At 42.5% G+C, this 24515-nt stretch overlaps 1 protein-coding gene across 6 annotated transcripts in view; it reads left to right on the top strand.

Moving 5' to 3' along the window:
• FXYD2 (FXYD domain containing ion transport regulator 2) overlaps positions 1-24515 on the top strand; it is a 184370-nt gene that overhangs the window by 5745 nt on the left and 154110 nt on the right. Inside the window, exons 5-9 of one of the 6 annotated variants that reach the window (XR_013487773.1) lie at positions 2475-2511; positions 2808-2838; positions 4795-4846; positions 5719-5758; positions 7283-7509. Coding sequence is in view for 4 of the 6 variants with exons in the window: in XM_020989668.2 (XP_020845327.1) it covers positions 2475-2511; positions 2808-2832 (62 nt within the window). In the remaining 2 variants the exon portion in view is untranslated. Of the gene's footprint in view, positions 1-2474; positions 2512-2807; positions 2839-4061; positions 4244-4794; positions 4847-5718; positions 5759-7282; positions 7510-24515 lie in introns of those variants that run through there. The other 5 variants (XR_002325136.2, XM_020989668.2, XM_078156873.1 and 2 more) reach the window with 5 other exon arrangements.

Below are 24515 nucleotides of genomic sequence, written 5' to 3'. Positions count from 1 at the left end.
GTCCTGGGTTCAAACTCCAACAACCAGCTATATCACTTGTATTACCTGTGTGACCTTGGGTAAATTACCTTTCTTCTATGTGCATTAGTTTCCTCTCCAGTGATATGAAAAAGTTAAAGTAGAGGCAGAGGATCTGGGTTCAAATCCTGGCTCTGCTATTTACAATCCATGTGACCTTGGGTAAGTCATTTAGCATGTGGTGAACCTCAGTTTCCTCATTCCTAAAATGAGGCAGTTGAACTAGATGAACCCTAAAGTCTCTCACAGTTCTAAGTCCTGAGATTAGATGCACACTAAGGTCTCTTTCCTTATAAAATCCTCTGATCCTAAGTTGGGTACAGGGGACAGAAGGCAGCTCTCTTCTGTTGGAACAGGAAACTGATGTTTCAGGGTATGAGAAATGAGTTTGGTAAGAGAGGAACGCTGAAAGGATGAAGAGGGCCAGGTACTTAGCTGCTGTCCATTTCCTCCGCAATGGAATCAGGAAAGGCTGGCTTCAGGAGAAATACATGGCCCAAGAGAGCCAGAAGAACAAGAGAAATGATCCACCTTTATCCCTTCCGTAATGGGATTTTGGAAAATTAGGTGGATGGGAGAAAGGAAAAATGAGGTCTTGAACTTAGATGCAGAAATCTGATTTGGGCTTTTTCAGCTTGGCATTGAAGGTCTGGCATAATCTGATTCTGTTCTCCCTTTCCGACCACATCTCCCACCCTTCCCCAGTGGCCAAGGGACACTTCAGTGACCCTGGATTGCCTTGTGAACATGTAGAATTCTAGATTTAGAATGAGAAGTGATGCTAGAGGCCATCTGGGTGAGCCTCTTCATTTTATAGATGAGGAAATTGAAGCCAAAAGCATTTGAGTGAGCCTCCCAAAGTCACACAAGCAGCAGTCGATGGCAGAGATGGGATCCAAACCAGAATCTCTGAGGTCAAATTCAGTGATCTTTGCATTGCACCATATTGTTTCTCTCCTCTACTCCGATTCTCAACACCATGTTTTGCATCCACATTTTTTTCTCCCCTTGGTTCATCTGAATCCTTCTAATCTCTTAAGGCCCAGTTTAAGTCTTACTTCCTCTGTGAAGTATTCCCTTACAATCTCTCCCCCAAAAATCTTTCTCTTCCCTGAACTCCCATAGGTTTTATAGTCAGTAGAGCATAACATTTCCTTATCTTCAATTGTCTCATGCCTATTCATCTTGTCTTCCCCTTAGACTCTAAGCTCCTTGAAGACAGGTCCTATCTCATAGGTGTTTATTACATCTTCTAGCACATCTAGCACGGAGCTGGGCCAATTACATGATGCTAGGAGCTAGAGCTAGGAAGAGACCTTAGAGGGATCATTCTGTCCAATCAGACCATTTCACATTTGGCAATAGTGTAGGTATAAGGCAGGGGAATGAGCATCTATGTAGTATCTATTATGTGCCAGGCACTACGCTAAGCACTTTTTACAAACATCACATTTGATCCTCATTGCAATACCGCAAGGTGGGTACTGTTATTATCCTCATTTTTTGTTGTTGTTTGGTTATTTTGTGGTCATGTCCAATTCTTCATGACCCTGTTTGGGGTTTTCTTCTTGGCAGAGATACTGGAGTGGTTTGCCATTTCCTTCTCCAGCTTATTTTACAGATGAGGAAACTGAGGAAAACAGGATTAAGTGACTTGCCCAGGGTCACACAGCTAGTAAATGACCCCATTTTACAGTTGAGGAAACTAAGGCAGACAGAATATTAAGTGACTTGCCAAGGGTCACAGAGCTAGTAAGTATCTGAGGCTGAGTTTGAACTCAGATCTTCCTGACTCCAGGACCAGTGTTCTATCCACAGTGCCACCAACTGCCTCCAGTAAGGAAGGTTATTCTCTCCATCTCTTGGTCACTAAGGTACAGCTACTGCATGGCATTGCCTGCCCTTAACTTTTCAAATCCACCTTCAAGTTGGCCTCTGGGCCCATTCCTTCACTTCTTTTGGAGCTGTGACCACTGCCCTCCTTTTCTTTCAGGACAGGAAGGCTAGTTTGTCAATCATAGTCTGACCCAAGGCCTGAGTAGGGTTAGGAAAATTCTTGAGGCACACAAATAGAGGAATGAGGGATTTCTTGCCCTTCAGCAGCATTAGCCTTCCACCCTATTATATAGAGATGAAAAAACTGAGGCCCAGAGAAGGGAAATGTCTTACCCAATATCATAAAGCTGGCTTGTGGCAAAGCCCAAGATTTGAACCCAAGTCTTGGGACTCCAAATCAAGTGGGTGTTTTTATTTTTTTTCCACTGCATCACACATTACCTCCATGACATTCAGAGATTGATTGAGGATTCTGTGGGAGCCAAAGTCTGCACCAAATATAGAGCTGGTCTAAGGGAAGGAGGGAAAAGGAAAGGAGAGAGTGGAAGAGCTGGGCTTACAGGAAGGAAGTAGGTTTCTCTTGAGTTAATGAAAATAATTTTTCTTGTCTGTCTTCAAAGGCAAAAGACTGCGTTGTGGGGGCAAGAAGAAACTCCGGTGAGTTACTGGACAAGTTGGGGGTAAGGAGAAGGGGAGAAGAGGAAGCACCCTACAGAGATGCAGAGTCTTAGAGTCAGAATCATAGGGCAGTGCGGGCGATCAGATATAATCCAGTCCAACCTCCTTATTTTAGATGAGGAAATGGAGATTTTGCCCCTGAGGCTGGAGGGCAAGGTCTCCCAGGCTTGTGCCACTCCCTATCTTGGCCTAGCCCCTGCCTTTTTCTCCCCTCTCTTCTCCCTTCCACCCCACTGCACTTTAAAAAGGGCTTTTCTTTCCTCTCTCCTACACAGGCAAATCAATGAAGATGAACTTTAAGTACAGGTATGTGCCAGGAGGGCAGAGTTGGAGGGTGGGGTGGGATGGAGAATGCAGGAGTTGTCCTCCGCATTGATAAAGAACCAAACAACAGATAAAGCAGAAAAGCTTGAGGCTGGACTACAAAATAAACAGAATGATCGATCAATAATCAGATTTTAAGTGTCTATTACGTGGCCAGTCCTGGGCTAAAACCCTTGCAACCCCTGTCCCAAAGCCCACTGGTATGCGACTCTTTCCTTATCGGTAGACATGAAGGTTTCATCTGCACCAGTAAGGAGAGAGTTTCATACCAATGAAGACGAAGGCTCCAAGACTTCATCTCATCAATAAGGAGAGAGATCCATGCCTTCCTCTCCCCCAATAAGGAGAAAGTCTCATATCCTCATTTTCACCAATAAGAAGAGAGTCCTGTATCAATGGGCTTTGGGACAGGGGTTTCCCCTTAGAATGGGCTAGAAAGGGAAACTACAGGAGCTGCTAGAAATTCTCCCAGAAGAAAGAATACTCTTCTACATTCCCTTCTGTTACCCTAATCTAGGGCTTTATTGCCACTTATTGCAAGAAACTCCTAACTGGTATACTTGCCTCCAATCTTTTTTTTGGGTTATTGAATGAATGGACTGTGAAAACAAGAATTATTATTATTTACATGATTAATAATCATCTTTCACATTATTTACATTTAAGCTTGTTCAATTATTTTTCAGTCATGTCTAACTATTCATGACCCCACCTGGGGTTTTCTTGGCAGAGACACAGGAGTTGTTTGCCATTTCCTTCTCCAGCTCATTTTACAGATGAGGAAACTGAGGCAAATGAGGTTAAGTGACTTGCCCAGGGTCACACAGTTAGTAAGTCCTGAGGCCAGATTTGAACTCACAAAAGTGAGCCTTGCTGACTCCAAGCTTGGAGCTCTATCCACTGCACCACCTAGTGGCCCTACTTTAAAGTTTACAAAGTGCTTTCTGGGTGTAGCAGAAAGTACTGTCCCTGGAACTGAGATACCTGGATCTGAGTGCTGCCTCAGACAGCTGGCAGCTATATGATCATGAGCTAGTCATTTTCATCTCTCTGAGCCTCAATTTCCTCATCTGTAAAATGGGAATAACAATGTTTGCAGTATCTACCTCATGGAGTTTGTTTAGAAGAAAGAACTGTGTGATCAGTTATTCTAACAAGAACCCCATGAAATCCGTAGTGAAAGTCTTTTTGCCCTCATTTTACAGATGATGAGAATATGGTGCACAGAGATCCTTTTGCTGAGGACCACACAACCACAAACGTCAGATATGAGCTTAGACAGTTTAGACCAGAGATGCCATCCTGGGTTTAGTGTGGCCTAGGATGTTTGGGAGGAAGGAGCTAATTCAAAGAGTGTTGTAGCATTAAAAACGAACGAACAAACAAACTCCATTTGATTTGAATGTCTCCACGAAGCATAACAGCTCATATCCATCTAGTACTCCAGAAAGAGCTTCCTTCACAATAGCCCTGTGAGGTATGCAGGACAAAAAGTATTAGTATCCACATTTTTACAGATGAGGAAACTGAGGCACTATGGTTTAATGACATAGTCATTCAGCTGGTAGGTGGGATCTCCTAACTATAAGTCTAGAGCTGCTGGGCCTTGTTCTCTTCGTTCATTGTGTGTGTGTGTGTGTGTGGTGTGTGGTGTGTGTGTGTGTATAAATTTAAATGTGTGTGTATATGTTTAAATTTAAAAATATTTAAAAAAAATAAAGGTACCTAGCTGAATGCTAATAGTGTATTAGGTACTGTACCAGAGGAAGGGCAAGGGAAAATCATTTTACATTTAGCAAATTACATTTAATTATAAAAAATTACATTTAGTACATCTACCATGCATAAACACTATGCTTAGCACTTTACAAGTATTGTCTCACTTGATCCTCACAATAACCCTTTGAGGTAGCTGTCATCATCATTCCTATTTTACAGTTGAGGAAACTGAGGAAGCCAGAGATGAATGACTTGTCCAGGATCACAACTCGTAAGTGTCTGAAGCTGCATTTGAACTCAGGTCCTCCTGACTCTAGGCCTAGTGCTCTATTTACTAAGCCACTTAGCCCTGTGTACAGGGGGAGCTATGAAGATAAATAAATCACAGTCCCGGCTCCCAAAGAGTTTATAATCTATTAAGGAAGGTAAGATAATTATAACCAAATAACCACAATTCAAAGTATAATGTGAGAAGTATACCTGAGAAGTATACACAAGCCTCTCTCCCTGCCCCATACACGTATATGGCTGTCTGTCTGAGACTGATAGATATCTATCTAATACACTACTGATTTATTGACTGATGATCACCTGTTCTTTCTATCTTTCTGTATCTATCAATGCATGTATACACGTGACCACATCTAAGGTCTTCCTCTGATGTTGCTTCATGGCCTGAGAGTAACCCTGAGGTCTCGAAGGCTATAGCAGTGGAGCTATACCGAGCTCTGACATGTCCTATTATACTGAAAAGGCTTCACCTGCATAGCCAACGATGAACAGTATAGTCATGGGTCCAGTGATGAAAAGGCTCAACTACAGAGGATGGAATACCAGGGGGATAATTGGTTTGTGGCCACAGTAATTCAAGAAGCATGAAGGGGTTGGAGTCAGTATCAGGACAGACCTGTTAAGCATTTAAGTATATACAAATGTATTTGTGCGTGTACATATATATATGTGTGTGTGTGTGTGTGTGTGTGTGTACCTGCATATACATGTAATACCTACTTAGAGATGTACTAAATGTCTCTACATGAAAAAAGATCACTCCCTCAAATTCTCCTAGAGTGCTTTGGCCATATGTCTTCTTTGCCCCTCCCTTCCCATTCCTTATTTTTGTTTGTTTGGTTTTTTTTTTAGGCAATTGGAGTTAAGTGACTTGCCCAGGGCCACATAGCTAGTAAGTGTCAAGTGTTTGTTCTGAGTCCAGATTTGAACTCAGGTCCTCCTGACTTCAGGGCTCACCTAGCTGCTCCCCCCCCCATTCCTTATTTTGCATAATTATTTTTCTGCCTACTTGGGCATTTTCTACTAGACTGATTGTAAGTGCCTTGAGGGCAGGCTCTGTGACTTTCATCTTCCTATATTTCCTGGTACCTAGCATAGATGTTTATAATACGCACTTAAATACTTGTTGAATTGAATTGGATGGAAGAAATCTGGATAATAATCTGAAAATAGGTCTGGTGGGGCTTGGTGGCTGGTTGGGGACAGAAGTGAGCCGTGGGGCTGGAAATACCGAGAACGCTGACTAACAGCTTCTCCAAGTAATAAGAGCGCAATCTCTGGGGTCTGATAGAGGATGTCCTGTGTTCTCCATCCATTAGTTCTGAGTGTGACCATGACAATGAGTGAACTGGATGTAATAACCGGAGTGCTGATTACACAGAGTACCTCTCTGGGGCCCTTCAGTCTTATCAAAGCCCTGCCGTGTACATTATGTGCCACTTCGTTATGATTCACATTCTCAAGTTCTTTGAGGCTAGAAAGCCATTTGCCTCATGAAACAACCCTGAGAGGCTCTGAGGGGTTGATTTACTCACACTCATGAAGCAACTAAGGGTTTAAGACAGGATTCAGGCAAGGTATTCTGACCTCACATCCAGAGCTCCTTACACGTGCTGTCTCTCATTTTGATTCTCACAATGTTCCTGTGCAGGGAGTAGTAATATCTCCATTTTACAGATAAGGAAACCGAGACCTAAGGAAGTTAAATGGCTTGCCTAAGGGAACAAATATATGTTAATGGCAAAACCTCCACCTTTAGTTCAGGCTCTCCCCACACTGCTTCAGGGCGCACCTCTGGCCAGGAGCATTCTGAGTCTTAGGTTCTCATCAGAAGGGTTCTGAGAGGAAGCGGAGAGACTACAAGTAGATGAGCTGAATTATAATAATCTGTATTTGCTAGAGCCCATTTAAGAGGCAGCTGGGTGGCTCAGTGGATGGAGCACTGGGCCTGGAGTCAGGAAGACCTGAATTCAAATGTGACTTCAGGTCCTTACTAGCTGTGTGACCCTGGTCAAGTAATTTAACCTTGGTTTGCTTTAATCCCCTGAAGAAAGAAATGGCAAACCATTTCATAGCCTGTGGTAGTGCAAATATCATTCCCACTTTGCAGATGAGAAAAATTGAGGTTCAGTGAAGTGAAGTCAATTTGCCCATAACTATTAATTGTCTGAGGCAGAATTTGAATTCTCAGATCCTAAGATTCTAAGATTCTAAGTCCAGCGCTCTTTGTAATACACTGCGTCAAGGCGTGGAACGAGGGATCTTGGGACCGTACTGCATTCCACCCTGACCCTTCATTCCATAATCCACTGGGGATTTTGCCAGGGAAGTTACTTTTGCGGGCCTCAGGACAGGAGGGCTACTTTCCGGGGGGCCTCTGATAAATCTTGGTGTGCATTCTGTCTTATCTTTTCAGTCAGTCGCATCCACTCCTGCAGGTTCTGCACTTCGTTTCCCTGGACAAGGGAGCTGTGCCTATTCTGGAGACCTCCTCAGTGCCCTGCTGTCATTTATGCCTTTGCTACCGGAACTTTCCCCCAAGGCCAAGGCCGGTCTGGGCTTTGTGGTCTACATCGCCTGTCTCCCTCCCTCCCCAGGCCTCTTTGCGATGATAATAAAGCTGACTCCTGAGAGGGCACCTTCCCTGTGCTGTCCTGAATTGGAGTGAAGGGATTCTAGCACATCGAATCATAGCACCTAGAAAAGGGGCTCTTTACCTGGGGGGCTGTGATTTTTTAAAAAATATTTTGGTCATTATTTCAATGCAACTGTTTTCCTTTGTAATCCCAAGTTTTTTTTATTGTACGTGTTGAAAAACATTCTCTTCCTGACTGCCAAAAGGATCCATGGCCCAAAAAATGCTCAAGTAACCCTGCTGTAGAGCTAGGAAGATGGTTGAGATCTTCCTAGGCAAGATGATCATGTCATAGATGAGGAAAGATGCACAGAGAGGTTGTGACTTGCCTAAGGTCACACACACCTTAAGGTACACAGCAGACTCAGGGATCCCTCCTTCAGGCCAGATAGGCCGGGTTAGTCAGGGACTTTAAATAATTCACCATCATCATCACTCACATTTATATAGCGCCAGGCACTCTATAATTATTATCGCATTTGATCTTCACAACAACCCTGGGAGGGATAGTGCTGTTATTAATTCCATTTTACAGATGAAGGAACTGAGGCAAACAGAGCTTAAGTGACTTGTCCAGGGTCACACCACAATTGGTGAGCATTTGAGGCTGGATCTGAACTCAGGTCTTCCTCACTGCAGGCCTGGTCCTCAATTCACTGTACCATGTAGCTCCATACGGATGTCAGAAGGCACCTAGTCCATCCCCTTGTTTTACAGACAAGCCTCTCTGAGGCTGAGAAAGATCAAGAGGCTCGCCCAAGGTCACACAGGTAGTAAGTGCCAGGTCCTGCCAGGTGTTACACAGATCTTCTGCATCCAAATTTCATGCTTTTTCCACTGACCATACCATGCTGCAATTCAATTTAACATATATTTATAAAGGACCTGACATACACCAAGTACTGTGTTAACCCTGGAGATACAAAGATGAAAAACATAGTTCTTATATCATGACGCAGAAGAAAGAGTGGATGAGTGAAGAGTCAGGAGAAGTTAGCTCAAATTCCCATCCTGTAACTTGTTAGCTGTGTGACCTTGGACAAATCACCTAACCTCTCTGAGCCTCAGTTTCCCCATCTGTATAATGAAGGTGTTGGACTAGACTTCTAAGACCTCTTCTAGCTCTAGAGCTATAACCCTGCAATCCTCAAGGAACTTGTAGACCGATAGAAGAGCGTTAAATAAGTTCATACCTTAAGGTAGAGTGGGAGAGGGTTAAGGAGAGTCAGGAAAAGTGCTACAAGAAGTCTTCCCATCAGGAACATCCACCCAACCCTGGGGCATAAGGGCCATCCCCTGAGTCATGGAGTATGTGAGCTCTGCAGGTACGTGACACGTGCCACCGTGATTGGGCAAAGTACATGCGGTCCTGCGGAGCTTCTCTTCTGAACGCCACACAGAGGTACTCTGGGAGCATCTGGTAGGTAGAGGAGATATTGTTGGGCCACCTCTAAAATAATTAGTGTATTCATAACTGGCCTCCATCTTTCCCCTTCCCAGTTTCCAGGAGTCTTGGTGGAGTCTACCTGATCCAGGAAGGAATGGCGGACGGCTGTGACAATGGCACCATCTAGTGGCTATGCATTTCACGACTCGGCTTCAATTAAGGATACTGAGTCACTGCCGCTTCCTGTTATGGGAATACTTCTGTTCCTCTCTGTCTTTTATCTGCTTTCTCTAGTCTTCCCCTGTCCTTGTCTCTCCCCATCAAACCCCAAAGTAAACCAGGTAGTCAAAGGGAGTGATGTAAATGAGGTAATATCTGTAAGGCACTTTGTAAACCTTAAAATGTCAGACAAATGCTAATTTCATCAATGTCAATTCTTCTCCTCCTAGTTATTGCCATGATTGTTATTATTGTTGTCACCAAGGTGGCCTAACTAGACGTGAGACAGAGACAAAGAAGGAAAATCGGTTGCTGAAGTCCAGAGAGGGAAATTGTAAAGAAAGATGATGAGGGGAGGGGCAGATGGAGGTAATTAGGAAAGAAGAGGGCTGAGGAAAGGATGTGGGTGGGTTCCATTAAATGTACTTCATCTCAGCAAATCTTTAGCTGTCATGGACTTACTTATGTTCTGAAGAATACAGATGTCCTTCCTACTGTCAAGGAGTTTACAATCCATCAGGGCTGACAAGGACTTTTACACATGAAAGAAAAACAGGGCAAGGCAGTCTATGACCAATCCCAGAGTGAGTGGGATGCCAGAAGGGCTACAGGCATCCAGGAGAAGGAAAGCAAAATCATTTTTCTTATCATGCTATGTAGCCAATGTCATAGAACCTTCACTTACATTATTTCATTTCATCTTATGACAACATGCTATTCAGTCAGTATAGGTATTACTATCTCCATTTTATAGGTGAAGAAATTGATGCTTTGAGAAGCTAGATGACTTATCCAGGATCACACAGGTAATTAGTAGTATTTGAACAGGTATAGCCCAGTGTCCTTTTTCCATCTCAACGTTCGTGGTCACGAACATGTTATTCTTTTCTAAGCCTTTATTCAGTGAAGATCCATAATCACTCAATATGATTTGACCTATCTACCCAGGAAAAACCTAGTGGATGAAGAATATGATAGTTGTTGGCCAAACTATACTATGCAGTTGGATGGAGAGCTTCTATAACTCATCGGTCACAATATATGTATTGGGCAGACATTGAAATAGATGATGTGTTGGGCCCAGAATCAAACAGCAGCAGAGTGGGCTAGATTGACCTTGGGAAATTCTTCTGACAACCCCAAGCTTCTCCCTGAAACAAAGACCCATCTTTTTATTATCATTATTATTATTCTGGTTCTGATTATTGTGTGGCTGCAAGTCATGGAACATTAGTTTCTGAAAAATTGAAATTGAGGATCACCCAAAGGACAACGAGGAGGCTTGTGGTAGGTGTGAGCTGACTGCAACACACAAGGCAGGATGAAACGTTTGTTTTTGGACATGGACAGCTCAGGAACTTGTTTTGCTTGATGGTACGTATTTGTTACAAGGATTTTATATTTATTTTTTCTTTTTCAATGGAGAGGGGAAGGTAGGAAGGAGAAAAAGTAAATTTTTATTAAATGAAAAAAATTGATTTGATTCTAAAAAAATAAAATGAGGAAGTTGGACTTTATCTCTAAGGTCCCTTTGAACTAGTGAAAGCTGATAGCCCATGTGCTCCATTGATATTCTTGGGATGTCAAGAGAAATCAAGAAAAGCCCCCAGAATATTGGATTAACTGTCTGTGGTGAGTTTATGAATAGTCATAAGCAGGTATGGAAGAACTGGCATATGTATTGTTGGAAGGAATATCCACAAGAATGAGATAACACATCCATTGACGAACTAGGGTATACAGTATTATACTGGTACAAGTCAGACCAACATAGACCCTTACCCTGGGAGTTTGCAGTTTAAGAAAGACAGACTTGTTGATCACGGCTTCCCAACTCTGTTCATTCCAAAGTAGTGAAATAACTTCTATGTTTTCCTTAGCACTTCTACTTAGGACTTGGTTCTGATCCCCACAGATGAGAATAGGGATCTGACTATGACAGTAGTGTCAACAAATACACCCAAGAGGAAAAGAGAACCAGTACTCCTAAGGGACCTTCCAAGAGTACATTCCATCAGGCTTTATTCTCTAAGTCAGTAGTTCTCAAAGTGTGGTTCAGGGAACTCTGGCGGTCCTCAAAACCTTTTCACGGGGCTCAGGGGGTAGAAAAAATTCATAATAATACTAGCACGTTTTAATTTCTAATATGGCAAATATCAATAGCTATAACCCACATAAACAAGAGCTCTTAAGCGGTACTCAATAATTTTTAAGAGTGTAAAAGGGTCCTGAGATCCAAAGTCTGCTCTAAGAAACCTGCAGCACCAGTCTGAAGGCAGAATCCCTCTTTCTGTTCCAGCAGCCACCCAGTACTCTCTGCCTAACCTGAACACGCTAACTCTGATTTCTGGCATGACCACATTATTTCCTCCTAGCTTTCCTGGTCTTGTAAGGAGTAAATGTTTTTATCTGACTTGACAGGGCGGGGTTAAAACAACAACAACCACAACATTGACCTAAAGTTTCACCAATTAAGTAAAGGAAAAAATAATAAACAAGCCAAAAAAAAAGTAGAAGTATAAATTGACAAGTCAATAAAAATTTAAGTCATCAGATCCCACTTCTGCTACTTACTGCTTATGTGACATTAGATGAATTTCTTAAACTCTCGGCCTCAGTTTCTTCATCTGTAAAATGAGGGACTGACAATTCCAGAGGACATGTGGTCAAGCATGCTGCCCATCTCATGACAGAAAGTTCATGAACTCAAGGGACTGAATGAAACACATATTTTTCTACATGGCCAATGCAGGAATTTGTTTTGCTTGACTGTGCATATTTGTTACAAAGGTTTTGTTGTTGATTTTTTTTCATTAATTTTCAATGGAGGAGGCAGAATAAAGTAAATTTCTCCTAATTGAAAAAAATTCAATTTGATTTTTTTTTTAGGCAACTGGGGTAAAGTGACTTGCCCAGGGTCACACAGCTAGTGTCAAATGTTTGGTCTGAGGCCGAATTTGAACTCAGGTACTCCTGACTTCAGGGCCAGTGCTCTATCCACTGCGATACTTAGCTGCCCCCTCAATTTGATTTGTTTGTTTGTTTTAGGCAATTGAGGTTAAGTGACTTACCCAGGGTCACACAGATAGTAAGTGTCAAGTGTTTGGTCTGAGGCCAGATTTGAACTCAGGTCCTCCTGACTTCAGGGCCAGCTGCGCTCTATCCACTGCACCACATAGCTGCCCCACCCTCAATTTGATTTTTAAAAACAAAAGGAAGAGTTTGGACTTGACTTCTAAGGTCCCTTTGAATTCTAAATTTATGTTATGGCCTTGATTAATATGCTAACTCTGACTATCTCTACCCAGGAAGAATTCAAATCCTATTTCATCTGCTATCTCTACCTCCAATTTTACCCTTTTATGATCTACAGCACACACGGACTGGTCAGGTGGCCTGGCCCTCCTATCATTCCCTTAACTGGCTGCAGCTGGAAGCCTCCTCCTCCCCATCCCCAGCAGCATTAGAATGGTCATTGCTAAGTGATGTTGGAATACTGTGCTGGGATAAGTCACATCTTTACAAATGGAGAGAGCTTAGGAGGGACAGGAGTAAATGGAAGGAGGCCAAGGAACATGAGGAGGGTTTGGACATATCTATAAATGGAGCTCTGGAGAAATCTGACTTTCTGTGACTTATCAGAGTGGTTTTCATGATAACACAGTGATTCAGGAAGTCCTGATATGGAGGCCATGAGGATGACAGAATTAAATGTGAAGGAACAACATAAAATCAGGACCAAGTGTCTTTTTTTTTGACAAGGTTAAATACATTTTCAATTGGTGAATGAAAAGGAAACTAGGGAAACCAGGTTATATGTTGACCATGGCTCACATCTACTAGGCAAATTGTTAAAAATATGGTCTGCACTCACAATAGTTCTGTATTTAGAAGGATCTTTATGAAACGGTTCATGCTTCTGCCCTTAGTTAGAGAGCAAATCACTCTCTAACAATGGGCTGAGTGGTTGAGCTCCCTGCATGCTGGGAAAGATGCCTCCCTCCTGCGTGGCTTCCACCATGCCCTCATGATGAAAGACAAAAGGACACCCAGCAACATGTGGACAGGTTCAGTGACAGGTCTTTATGAGAAATAGTATTAAATCAGGCAAATGTATTCTTTAACAGAATGAATTTTTTTAAATGCAATTAAGTGGAAGTAAGGCTGACTCATTTGCTCCTCTCAGCTGGCTTCTTTCTCTTGGCACTCTTGCTAGCAAGGCAGCTCCTAAGATAAGAACACAGTCACCTCCCAACTCATCCATTTAAAAGTTGTCTCTCATAGTCTAGAAAAGGGAATCGCAGATGTGGCAGCCATTGGCTGTTCTTATAGTTAGCATCCCATTCCATGGGATAGCTGTCACTCATTCTCCTTGAGTCCCACCGTCATGAAAAGGTTCCATTCCCTGGCCAAGGACTGATCTTGAATTAGTTTCCTCTTTTCTTAAACAGGACAGGACTACAAATCCCAGGGGGTTTTGTGGCTAGCCAGCCCCTTGCAAGAGAGTGTTACATGTGCAAGATGGCTCTCTGGGGGTGATGGGATCCTGATTAAATGATGAAGAGGATAATCATGCACAAGGAAGTGAGAGTTCAAGATTTTCAGACCTATGATTCAATTTGGGAAAAGTGGTGGTGGTGATGGGGAAAGTCATTTTGAGAAGTTTTTCTTCACTCTCATGCCCAGTGGGATTATCACACTCAGAGGGGAATTCCTTTGGTATCTGAGAGGACACAATGATCCCAGTTCTCAGGCTTTAAGCACTTTGCCTTTTTCATTACAATAATTTCCTTCTTGGACCATTACAACAGGGGAATTCTGCCTCCATCTTTCACTTCAAGCTGGTTATTTCCAACAGTCTGAAGGTTTTTTTTTTATGAGGCAATCGGGATTAAGTGACCTGCCCAGGGTCACACAGCTAGTAAGTGTCAAGTGTCTGAGGTCTGATTTGAACTCAGGTCCTCCTGACTCCAGAGGTGGTGCTCTGGACCATCTAGCTGCACCTTTTGCTTTTTTTTTTTTTCAAATTTTATTTATTCATTCATTCATTCATTCATTCATTTATTTTTAGTTCAAAGCTGAGGTGAGTCACTAGGAGACACAGTGGGGTATATTGTAAAGAGTGCTGTCCTTGGAGTTAGAAGAGATAGATTCAAATCCTTAGGATAATTAGGCACTTGCCTTAGGCAAATAACCCCCACTCTGGGCCTCAATTTCCTTATGTTAAATATTAAATTAAATGGGGATAACAATATCTATACTGCCCAACTCACAGGGTTGTTAAGAGGAAAACATTTTGTAAGTTTTAAAAGGGGTTATACAAATGAAGACGGTTATAATTGTGTGAAAAAACCAGGCTAGGAGAGGACTTTAACATCACACGGTGTTATTTCCTCTATGACCCCTAGAGGGAGCATGTGACTCATGCTGAATCTAGGCTGAATTTCAGTTCTTCAAGTTTGGTCCTGTCTCCCTGTGCTCGTCCCAGACTGGTTGGAGAAACTGAATCCTTCCTCCTTCGAAGGGTTACCAAAGAGGGCAGACAATGGGGCATTTGCCCACAGGCCCATGAAAGGGAAAGTCTCCATTTCACCCACACACTCCTCCAACCTCATACATTTTTCAGGGGAGAAAAAAAAGCAGTAGAAAGCAGTGACCTTGGAACTAGAGGCCCCCAGGTTCAAGTTTTAACTCTGTTATTTATGGAGATAGCATAGTACAGCAGAACTGGAGTTGGAGGATTTGGGTTCAAGTCTCATCTCTGACATTTTCTACCCCTCTGACCTTAGACCTATCACTTCATGTCTCTGGGCTTTAGTTCCCTCATCTATAGAATTCGGGAGTTGGCCTACGTGGCTTCTAATGTCCCTTCCAGCTCTAAATCTATAATTTAGATTTGTAATTCACCCAGTGCCATGGCCCTGGTGAGTGGGGGAGGTATTTAACCTACTCCAAGGAGTCTGGGCTTGCTGGAGTGTGTGTGTGTGTGTGTGTGTGTGTGTGTGTGTGTGTGTGTGTGTGTGTATGTATGTGTTGTTATTTTTTCCCAAGTTCTTCTCTGACTTCACTTCTAGCTGAATCCTCTATATTTTCTCTTAGTAGCCTCCAAAGCTTCTGGTTAAAATCAGTAATAATAACCCAAATTTCCTAGCCCTTAGGCATCTGGGATGATTCATTCAGGGTTTGTTAAGTACCTACTGTGTACTCAAGTTTGGATGAGGATCCTCATCTCCAGCACAAAGCTAAGGAATAAAATCAGCCACATCCTTGCATGCCTGTAATCAAGTGCCCAGATAATGATGCTGATGGTGATGAGGATGACAACTGAGAATTTAAATATCAATTAACATAGTGCCTCATTTGACCTTTATAAAAAAAAAATTGAAGTATCCCCATTCTGCAGATGAAGAAATTAAGGCCTAGAGACATTTAATAATAAAAATACTTAAGGGATCAATGATTATGTCAGGGAAAGGAAATTCCAGCTTAGGGACTCCCTCTACCAATGCAGATACCAAGCAAGAAATCAAAAGACATTTATTAAGCACCTGCTGTATGTCCTAAGTGCTGGAAAATGAAACTGTTTCTGCCTTCAAGGAGCTTACATTCTATGGAGAGAGATAGCATTCTCAATGCATACATGTGAGCAGCTAGGTGGTACAGTAGATAGAGTGCCAGGCCTGGAGTTGGGAAGACCTGAGTTCAAATCCGGCCTCAGACATTTACAAGCTAGGTGACCCCAGTTAAATGACTTAACTCTGTTTGCCTCAGTTTCTTCTTCTGTGAAAAAATGAACTGGAGAAGAAAATGGCAAAGTACTCCATTATCTTTGCCGAGAAAAAGAGTCACACATGCCTGAACAACAATACGCACACATGTACAAACTACATTAAGAAAAAATACATGCAAGACAATTTGTTTGGGGGAAGGTACCAGCAGCTGGGGAGATGAGGAAAAGGCCTGGTGTCCCACCAAGCAGAGTTTTGAAAGAAGTAGGTGCTACCTCATTGGTAGAAATGAGGAGAGGGGGAATTCCAAGCATAGGGGCCAGCCTATGCAGGGGCAGGAAAATAGGGGATGGAGAATTGTGGGCCAGGAGCAACAGGAAGGCCAGTCGGTGATTGTGAGTCCCACCATCTTGTGCAACTTAGTGGATGAATCCTAGGGCACTAAGGGACTTGATCCTCTTGCTAGGGGTACTTTGACGCCATGCTGTCTCTTAATTCTGAAATATTGAAAGTGATCCATGATCCCACTGATGGGGATACTTTCTCCATTGCTAGAGGCCATCACCCATCCATTCCTCCCTGCAGATCTGCCCACAGGGAAGCACACTGAACATGCTTAGATCCTTCCTCTCTCTCAGCATCGACAAGAAACTAATCAGGAGCACAGGCCATCTTTTGGCTATCCCAGGCATTATAGTCTAGGATATTTGCCTTGATTGGACACAGAGGCAGGACTATGCCTCCCTAACTCACCTTTCCCAGTCTCTTTCAACACTCAGCTCAAATCCCATCTGCAGGAGGTTTTTCTGGTCCTGGCTGTCTCCTCCTGTCCTGCCCTCAACCCCATCCAGTGCTTTCCTCTCTCATGTTATCTTCCATCCATTCTATATAGATTTTTTATGTACATGACTGTGTGTACACCTTCTCTCTCCTATCAGAATGTAAGCTCCTTGAGGGCAGGCACCATTTTCCCCCTTTCTTTGTATCATTTTGCAAGCACTTAATAAATGCTTGTTGACTAACAATAAGCAAGCCACCTAACTTCTCAGAGACAGTTTTCTCATTTGTAAAAGTGAGATAATACTTTAAGACCTACCTCAAAGGATTGCTTCGGGCATTTTAGAAGATACTACATGTTAAATTACATGCAAACTTTAAGGTGCTATACAACTGTCAATTATTAATATTACTTTTGCATATTCCTTAGACTTAGTAAGGTTAATGGCTATACATGTATTTGCTAAATTGAATCAAATCACATAGAAAGAGGGGGAAGCACAAAGAATGGGAATGATCAGGTCCTCCTCCAAGATATTGTGCATAACAGGAGTGAGAACTCAGGAATCCAGCTTCCCAGGCCATTGGTAGGCCCCACAATCCTCTTACCATGGGTAAACTACCCCAGGTCTGCTACAAAAAAACTCATCTATCACATCTGGAGCACAGCTAGCATGGGAGAGACAGAACAGGTAAATTCCCAAGGGAGGCTAGTCGACTGTTAAGAGTTTCTAGGGGCTCAGGCCCAGGCCACTGGTGTTCCCTTTACCTTTTGAAAAAAGTAGAAAAATTGTAGATTCCTTGACAAGGCCATATGTAAATGCATATGCATGTGCATGATGTGTCTATATACACCTATGCATGTGTACATATATACAGGTATATGTGTATGTGGTTACATACACATATACCTATATATATATATATATATATATATATATATATACATGTGTGCACATATACCCCACAGCTCTTTGGGAAAGCTCTCCTTTGACTCATCTCTTATGCCCAGATTCTCTTCCTACAGTGCAACTGTGAATCCCCATCATGTTTAGAAGAAATTAAAATGATATGACTCCACAAAAAACTGAAGCAGGAAAATTTGGTTTGGGACACTTTGTGGTACAGTAGAAAGAGGATGGGGTTCTCCAGTTGAAGGACCTGCTTTCATATCCCATTTCTGATGCTTATTAACCTGTGTCATATTAGGCCAGGCATTTAGTTTCCTTGGACCTCACTTTCCTCATTTGTAATATGAAGGGTCTTTGAGGTTCTTTCCAACTCTAGAACTATGATTCTACCATTCTTTGATGTGGATTCAAATCCTACTTCTTATGCTGCATGACTTTAGGCAAATCATTTACCTTCCCCTGGCCTGAGGTTCCTCATCCGTAGGGTAGAGGGGTTAATTTAGCTCTATATCTTAGGATGTATGGTGGTAATGACTCTAGAAATGTTTGAGAGCCAGGTTGGATCCATCACTCCCTCAGGATACCTGGAAGGGTCAGGAATGTCTATCTCTAAAGCAATCAGCTCCAGCGACATTCCAGTGCATTCCCCAAACTGTCAGTCTCCAGTAATTAGAGCTGCAGTTCCCTTAACCAACCAGTTTTTACAAAGCAGTATGTATTGTGAAGACTTACATGAGCAGAAGTACCAACATTTCCTCTCTACACCCGAGAGTCAAACTTTCCCTTATACTACCTCAGTGTCTGGGAGGAGTCAGCAGAGACTTAAAGTTGAGTTTTTGTTTTAGCTACCCCTAGGTCAACCAAGTTTGCTTGGTATCTCATTCCTCAGCATCTGGCTTCTGGCAAGTCCTGGCATGGACTCTCCTCTTATACCTTTAATGGCTCACCATTTTGACCTTTCAAAGCTTATATACATTAATTTAATACTCCTTCTTCCCCTAAAACCAAGGAGAATAGACTCAGAGACAAAGAACAGAGGTCCATATTCATGAGTTTCATGAAGGCCTCAGATGGGGGAGGCCTGACACCTCTCCTCTTGTAGTATTGTCTGTCTTCTTAAAAAGCATTCAGGCAGGAGAGAGCCAGAACAAGAGGAAGGGGCTAGTCTGGGCTGGTTAGTGCCTTTTGAATGCACCACAGTCCCAGCTCCATAGCCAATCAAAGAACCAATTACAGAAAGTCTGCGCATGCTCCAAAATCCACATGGGGATTGAAGCCACCAAGCAATCCTCTTAAGAACTGGACACATTGTCCAGTCTTCTTACACTGTCATTCAACAATCCTTTTCCTCTCTCGGTCACTTCTCTGTGGTGCCCTGTGCTTCCACAATTCCCTACTCCTGTCCTCAATATTTCTATACCTTTGAACTGTGAGGAAAAAGATTCTAAACAGGAAGGTCAAAGGCCAAACCCAACGTTCCCTTGGGTTTTCTTCTTTTTCTTTCCTTTGTACCCTAGTCACCCTCTACTGGTTGGCATTCCTGAGCTTTGAGAGTCCCCTTCTGTATTTCCAATGCTTCTACCAAACCATGCCCATCCATGGCACGAATGCCTTAATGCACCCAAGACCGAGAGTCGATTGCTCCAAACAACTTGAGAAGCATGTAAAATTACTTGACTTCTGTTGTCTTGGCTTCCTAGAATGTAGAATGAGGGTAGTAGTAGCACCTACCTCTCAGGGCTGGTGGTAGGCTCAAATGAGATGACAGTTATAGAATACTTAGTGCAGGGCCTGGCACGTAGTAGGTGCCATGCAAATGTTAGCTGCTATTATTATACAAGAGACAAAATGACAGAGCACAACACTGGGGAATAATAAACCACTGAGAACTAAACCTAGGACAACCCTAATCTAGACATAGAGGTGATCTTAGCTCATTAATTCTGCTCTCCATCCAAGGTCAGCTGACAGGCTGACCTAGGACCTGATTTTGTTTGTTTTGTTTTGTTTTTTGTTTGTTGGGGGTTTTTTTTGGCTATGCAATGGGATTAAGTGACTTGCTCAGAGTCACACAGCTATTAAGTGTTATGTGTCTGAGGCTGGATTTGAACTCAGGTCCTCCTGAATCCAGGGCTGGTGCTGTATCCACTACGCCACCTAGCTGCCCCCTTAGGGCCTGATTTTGGATCTTATTTCTAGCCTAAACCCAAATTACTTGGGTAGCTTATCAGGCAGCATTTGTCAGATTTTCAGGACTCTACCCACTTTCTCAGGTTTATCTGGACTCCACATATCACATTATCTTTCCAGGAAAGTATTTACCCAAACGCTACTCTAGTTGAAAATACACCCATATATACTACATACCCCATCATAACTACATGCATTTCCTACCAACAATCCACTGTTAATTCATACACAATCCCATTGAAACTGACCTGTCCTATTTCCATTCTCTCAGGTTCTGCTCATTACTAGGCAATAATAGCTGGCTAATCTATCAATCAAAATCATTCATAAGGGCTACCCTTTCCATTTAACGTGTTTATTTTAATAGGAGCTTAATAAATGATTATTGGATTAAACTGAACTGAAGCAGGATTCGATGACAGACCTAGGTACTGAGTTACTTTGTCAGTGGCAGAAGAGGAGGAGAAAAGTAATTTGGAAATGAGTGTAGCGGATCTCTGAATCCAGACAGCAAAGTGGGCTCAGGGACCAAGATGATATATAGACTTGGTACCATTGTGGGTCAGGGTTTAGTGATCACTAAGGATTGAGAAAGTAGTTAAAAGCAAAAGAACTTGAGCCAAGGGCAAGCCCTCTGGAACATATTTTTGTTGCTTTGTTTTTTTAATTAAGTTATTTAATTCTTCCTTTCCCACCCCTAACCCCACAAGAAAAAAGAAAAAGAATTCCTTGTAACAAATATGCAGAGTCAAGCAAAATAAATTCCCTCATTAGCTGTGTTCAAAAAATAATTTTTATTCTGTGCCCTGAATCTATCATCTGTGTGTTTAGAAAGTGAATAGCATGATTCATCATTGGTCCTTTGGAATTATGGATGGTCACTGCACTGATCATTGTTTTACAACTTGCAAAGATGTTTGTCTTTACAATGTTTTTGTTTGTCCTGGTTTTATTCATTTTACTCTCTACTGTTTATAGAAGTCTTCAATGGTTTTTGTTTTTATAATATAGAGGTTATAATATAAATTATTCTGGCTCTGCTTATTTTCCTCCAAATTAGTTCATAAATGTTTTTTCCATGTCTCCTTGAAGTCATCTATTTCCTCATTTCTTTTTTTATTTTTAATAGTATTTTATTTTTTCCCAATTACATGTAAAGATAGTTTTCAGAATTTATTTTTAATAAGACTTCGAATTCCAAATTTTTCTCCCTCCCTCCATCCCCTCCCCTCTTCCCAAGATAGCAAACAATCAGATATAAGTTATACATGTGCAGTTGTGTTAAACATTTCCACATTAGTCATGTTGTATATTTCCTCATTTCTTATAGCATTAGTAGTATTCTATTACTAGAGCGTGGAGGGGAAGGGGAAGGAAAGGAAAGGACAAGGAAGAAGCATTTATATATTGCCTACTATGTTCAGGAAAATATTAGAAATTACAAATACTTTCTTATTAGAGGGTTTCCCCTTCTTTAGAAGTTTTCAAGAAAGGGCTGAATGACCATTCATATGATAAAGTGGATTCTCAATCAGGTATGGGTCGGGCTAGAGAGCTTCTGAGGTCCCTTCCCATTCAGATTTGAGATTCTGTAAATTCCTGGGAAACTGAGATCAGCCACATTATTAACAACCCATTACTGAAGGGCTCTCAAGGCTTATGAAGCACTTCTAAGGTTCCTAGGGCAAGTGCTATGATTTATGTTTGACATATGAACTGAGTTTAAGTGAACCTAAGCGTCTTGCTTGTAGTTGCTTTGCTAACTGAGTATCAGAGCCAGGATTCAAACCTAGGTCTCATAGCTCCAGGTCTGGGGCTTTTCCACAGCTCTCAGTAGGGACTTTACCTCCACACAAAAGCCAAGAGTTAGAAGCTCACACTGAGGCTTTGTCCTAGAGAGTTGAAATTCCGGAGGTCTAGGTTATAGTCACTTCCTCACTAACCCCCTAGCCAAGAGACCAGAGACAATGCCTTTTATCTGTGGAGTTTCTGCCCTGGGACCCCACTGTCCCAATAGTTAACTGCCGTACCTAGCCACTACCTCAAACAGGATCCAGCTCTACTTAACAACTACTTTGGTACCATGTATAACACACACACACACACACACACACACACACACACACACACTGCCCCGTACCTCCAAACTCAAGCTCTGGAACCAATCAAATCGACTCAGCTATTTCTTCTAGGAGGGGTATGTTAATCTCCCCATGCTACTATTCACCATTCCAGTAACTTTCTGAACCAAAGTGCCTCTCCTGAGTTACAGTTCTCTTATCTGTATGCAGTCTCTCCCAGTAGGATTTAAGCTTACAGAGAGAAAGGATGGTCTTTGCTTTCCTATTTGTATCCTCACTGTTTAACACATAACCAGCACTTAAGGAATGCTTTTTCATTCATTCATTCAGCATTTCGAAGCAATTTCATTGGGAACTTTATTCCAGAATAATCAGCAAAAAGAGAAAGACCTCCACAGTGGGCACACCTCTGGGAAGATCTTTCCAGTGTAATCCTACCCTTCTTCTTCTCAGGGTAGTGGTATTCCAGGTATAGTTTTGCCTGGGGTGAAGAGAGGAAGGGATAGTCTCTGCCCATGAGGACTTCAGTCCCAAGGTCTGAGATGTCTCCTCCCGAGTGAGATTTATGATACTTGCCTTAATTTTCCAGAAGAACAGGAGTCAGAACCTTGGCTCTTCACCTTTGAAAGGTTACCCACGCTGTTCTAGGTGGTAGAGTGGATAGAGTGCTGGACTTCAAGTCAGGAAGACTAAACTTCTTGAGTTTAAATCTGGCCTCAGACATTTATTAGCTGTATGACCCTGGGCAAGTCCCTTAACCCCGTTTGCCTCAGTTTCCTCAACTATAAAAGAAGCTGGAGAAGGAAATGGCAAACCACTCTATTATCTTTGCCAAGAAAACCCCAAATGGGGTCATTGGAGAGTTAGGCCTGAAAGAACTCAACAAGTAGTGAAATGAATGGAGTGCTGGGGGATCAGGAAGACCTGAGTTCAAATCTGGTGTCAGATATTCCTAGCTATGTGAACCTGGGTAAATCATTTAATCTCAGTTTTCTCACCTGTAAAACTGGGATGATAATACCACCTGCCTCCCAGGGTTATTGTAAGGATTGAATGAGATAATACTTTTAAAGTATTTAGTACAGTGCCTGGCACATGGTAAGCATTTAATAAGTCCTTCTGATGGGTCAATGGGACCTGGACCCCTAAAAGGAAAAGACCATGTCTTTGAAAGTAGCCCCATCCCTGAACTTTCCCATACAACCCAGTCCCTGGTGTTTAGCCTGACTCATCTGGCCCATCCTAACCCACCTAGATACTCAAAAATCCTTTTACTGATGCTCTCCAACCACTTAATTCCTTTCATTATCTGTACCTGGTCCACCCCAGGCTATTTATCACTCCTTAATCCCATCAAGATCTTTTCGCTGACCATTTTCCCTTTTTTGTTTATAAGTATCAGTCCCATCCTCATCAAATTTGCAGATTTACTAGGAATCTGCCCACCAGGCTCCTGTTACAATAAACCTTGCTACTTTGGCTAAAAGAAGGCTTAAGTGGTTGAATTCTTTCTAGGCCCACTTCTCTGTACCCTGAAATTTTGGGGTTCCCTTCCTTCCTTCCTTCCTTCCTCCCTTCCTTCCAGTCCTGAAATAAATCAAAGCCTTGAGTTGAGGAATAAAGCTTCTTTAATTGAGATAACAGGGTAGCAAACCTGCTACCCTGGGGGATGTCCAGTGGGTCCTCCAATCAAAAAGACCCAAGAAAAAGTTTTGATAGTTTTAGGAGGAGAGAGGGAGGAGACAGTATGAGGTAGCGAGGCCTGGTCATGAGACCCTGGTGGCCTTGGCAATCTGGGCAAGGAAAACCACTTCATTCTGGCTGTTTTGCCCTTCATGCTATGAATCCCAGTGGAAAGGGGGAAAGACACTAGAAAGTTGAGATCCAGCTTGAGCTGGGCTCCTCACAAGGCAAACTCCCTGGGTGGGGGTGGGGTCTAGGGTGTCTTGCAGCTCAACCTAATCAAGATTAAATATCTTAAGAGGAGGAGTATAAGGGCATTACTGAATTTCTGACATTACTAGGATCATTAAGAGAGTGGAAAGTAACATTTGGCATGAACACTTTCTGTCATTATGTTAACAATTTTCCCTCCCTCCCTCCTCTTCCTCATGAAGGATGGCAGTATGTGGGGTAGAACTCACTTCCCACAGGTCCTTTTTGAATGGAGTTGCTTGTTAGATCGGAAGAGGTCTCAAGACATACTAGGTGAGGGGACAAGGCAAAGGACTAGAAGGGGGTGGCCACCCACACACCTCCCCCAGGACACACTTATTCCCTCCAGTGACACCTTTGTTAAGTGTCACTGAATCAATTATTAGCCTCATTCCTGAAGTTGGCCTCCCTGCCTCAAGGTTCTCCCCACTCCAGTCCATCCTCCATTCAGCTGTCAAATTGATCTTCCTAAAGCACAAGTCTGACCATATCACCCCCTTTTTCAATAAACCCCAGTGGCTCCCTCCAGGATCAAATATAAAACCCTTTTTTTGGCTTTTAAAGCCTGGCTTTAAACCTGACTTTTCATAAGCTGGCTCCTTCAACCTTTCTAGACTTCTTACCCCTGCCCCCTCCTACCTCCTCTCTCATCCAGTAGCACTAACCCCCTTGCGTCTCCTTGCAGAAGATGCTTCATATCCCAAACTCTGGGCCATTTCTCTGGTTGTCTTCCATACCTGTGACATTCACCCTCCTCATTTCTGCCTTTTTGATTCCTTGACTTCC

This window comes from Phascolarctos cinereus, unplaced genomic scaffold (assembly GCF_003287225.1).
Source record: "Phascolarctos cinereus isolate Bilbo 61053 unplaced genomic scaffold, phaCin_HiC Scaffold_726;HRSCAF=1367, whole genome shotgun sequence".
In the NCBI taxonomy this organism is placed as follows: domain Eukaryota; kingdom Metazoa; phylum Chordata; class Mammalia; order Diprotodontia; family Phascolarctidae; genus Phascolarctos; species Phascolarctos cinereus.
The sequence above is the reverse complement of the archived record's forward strand: the minus strand, read 5'-3'. Positions and strand labels throughout refer to the sequence as shown.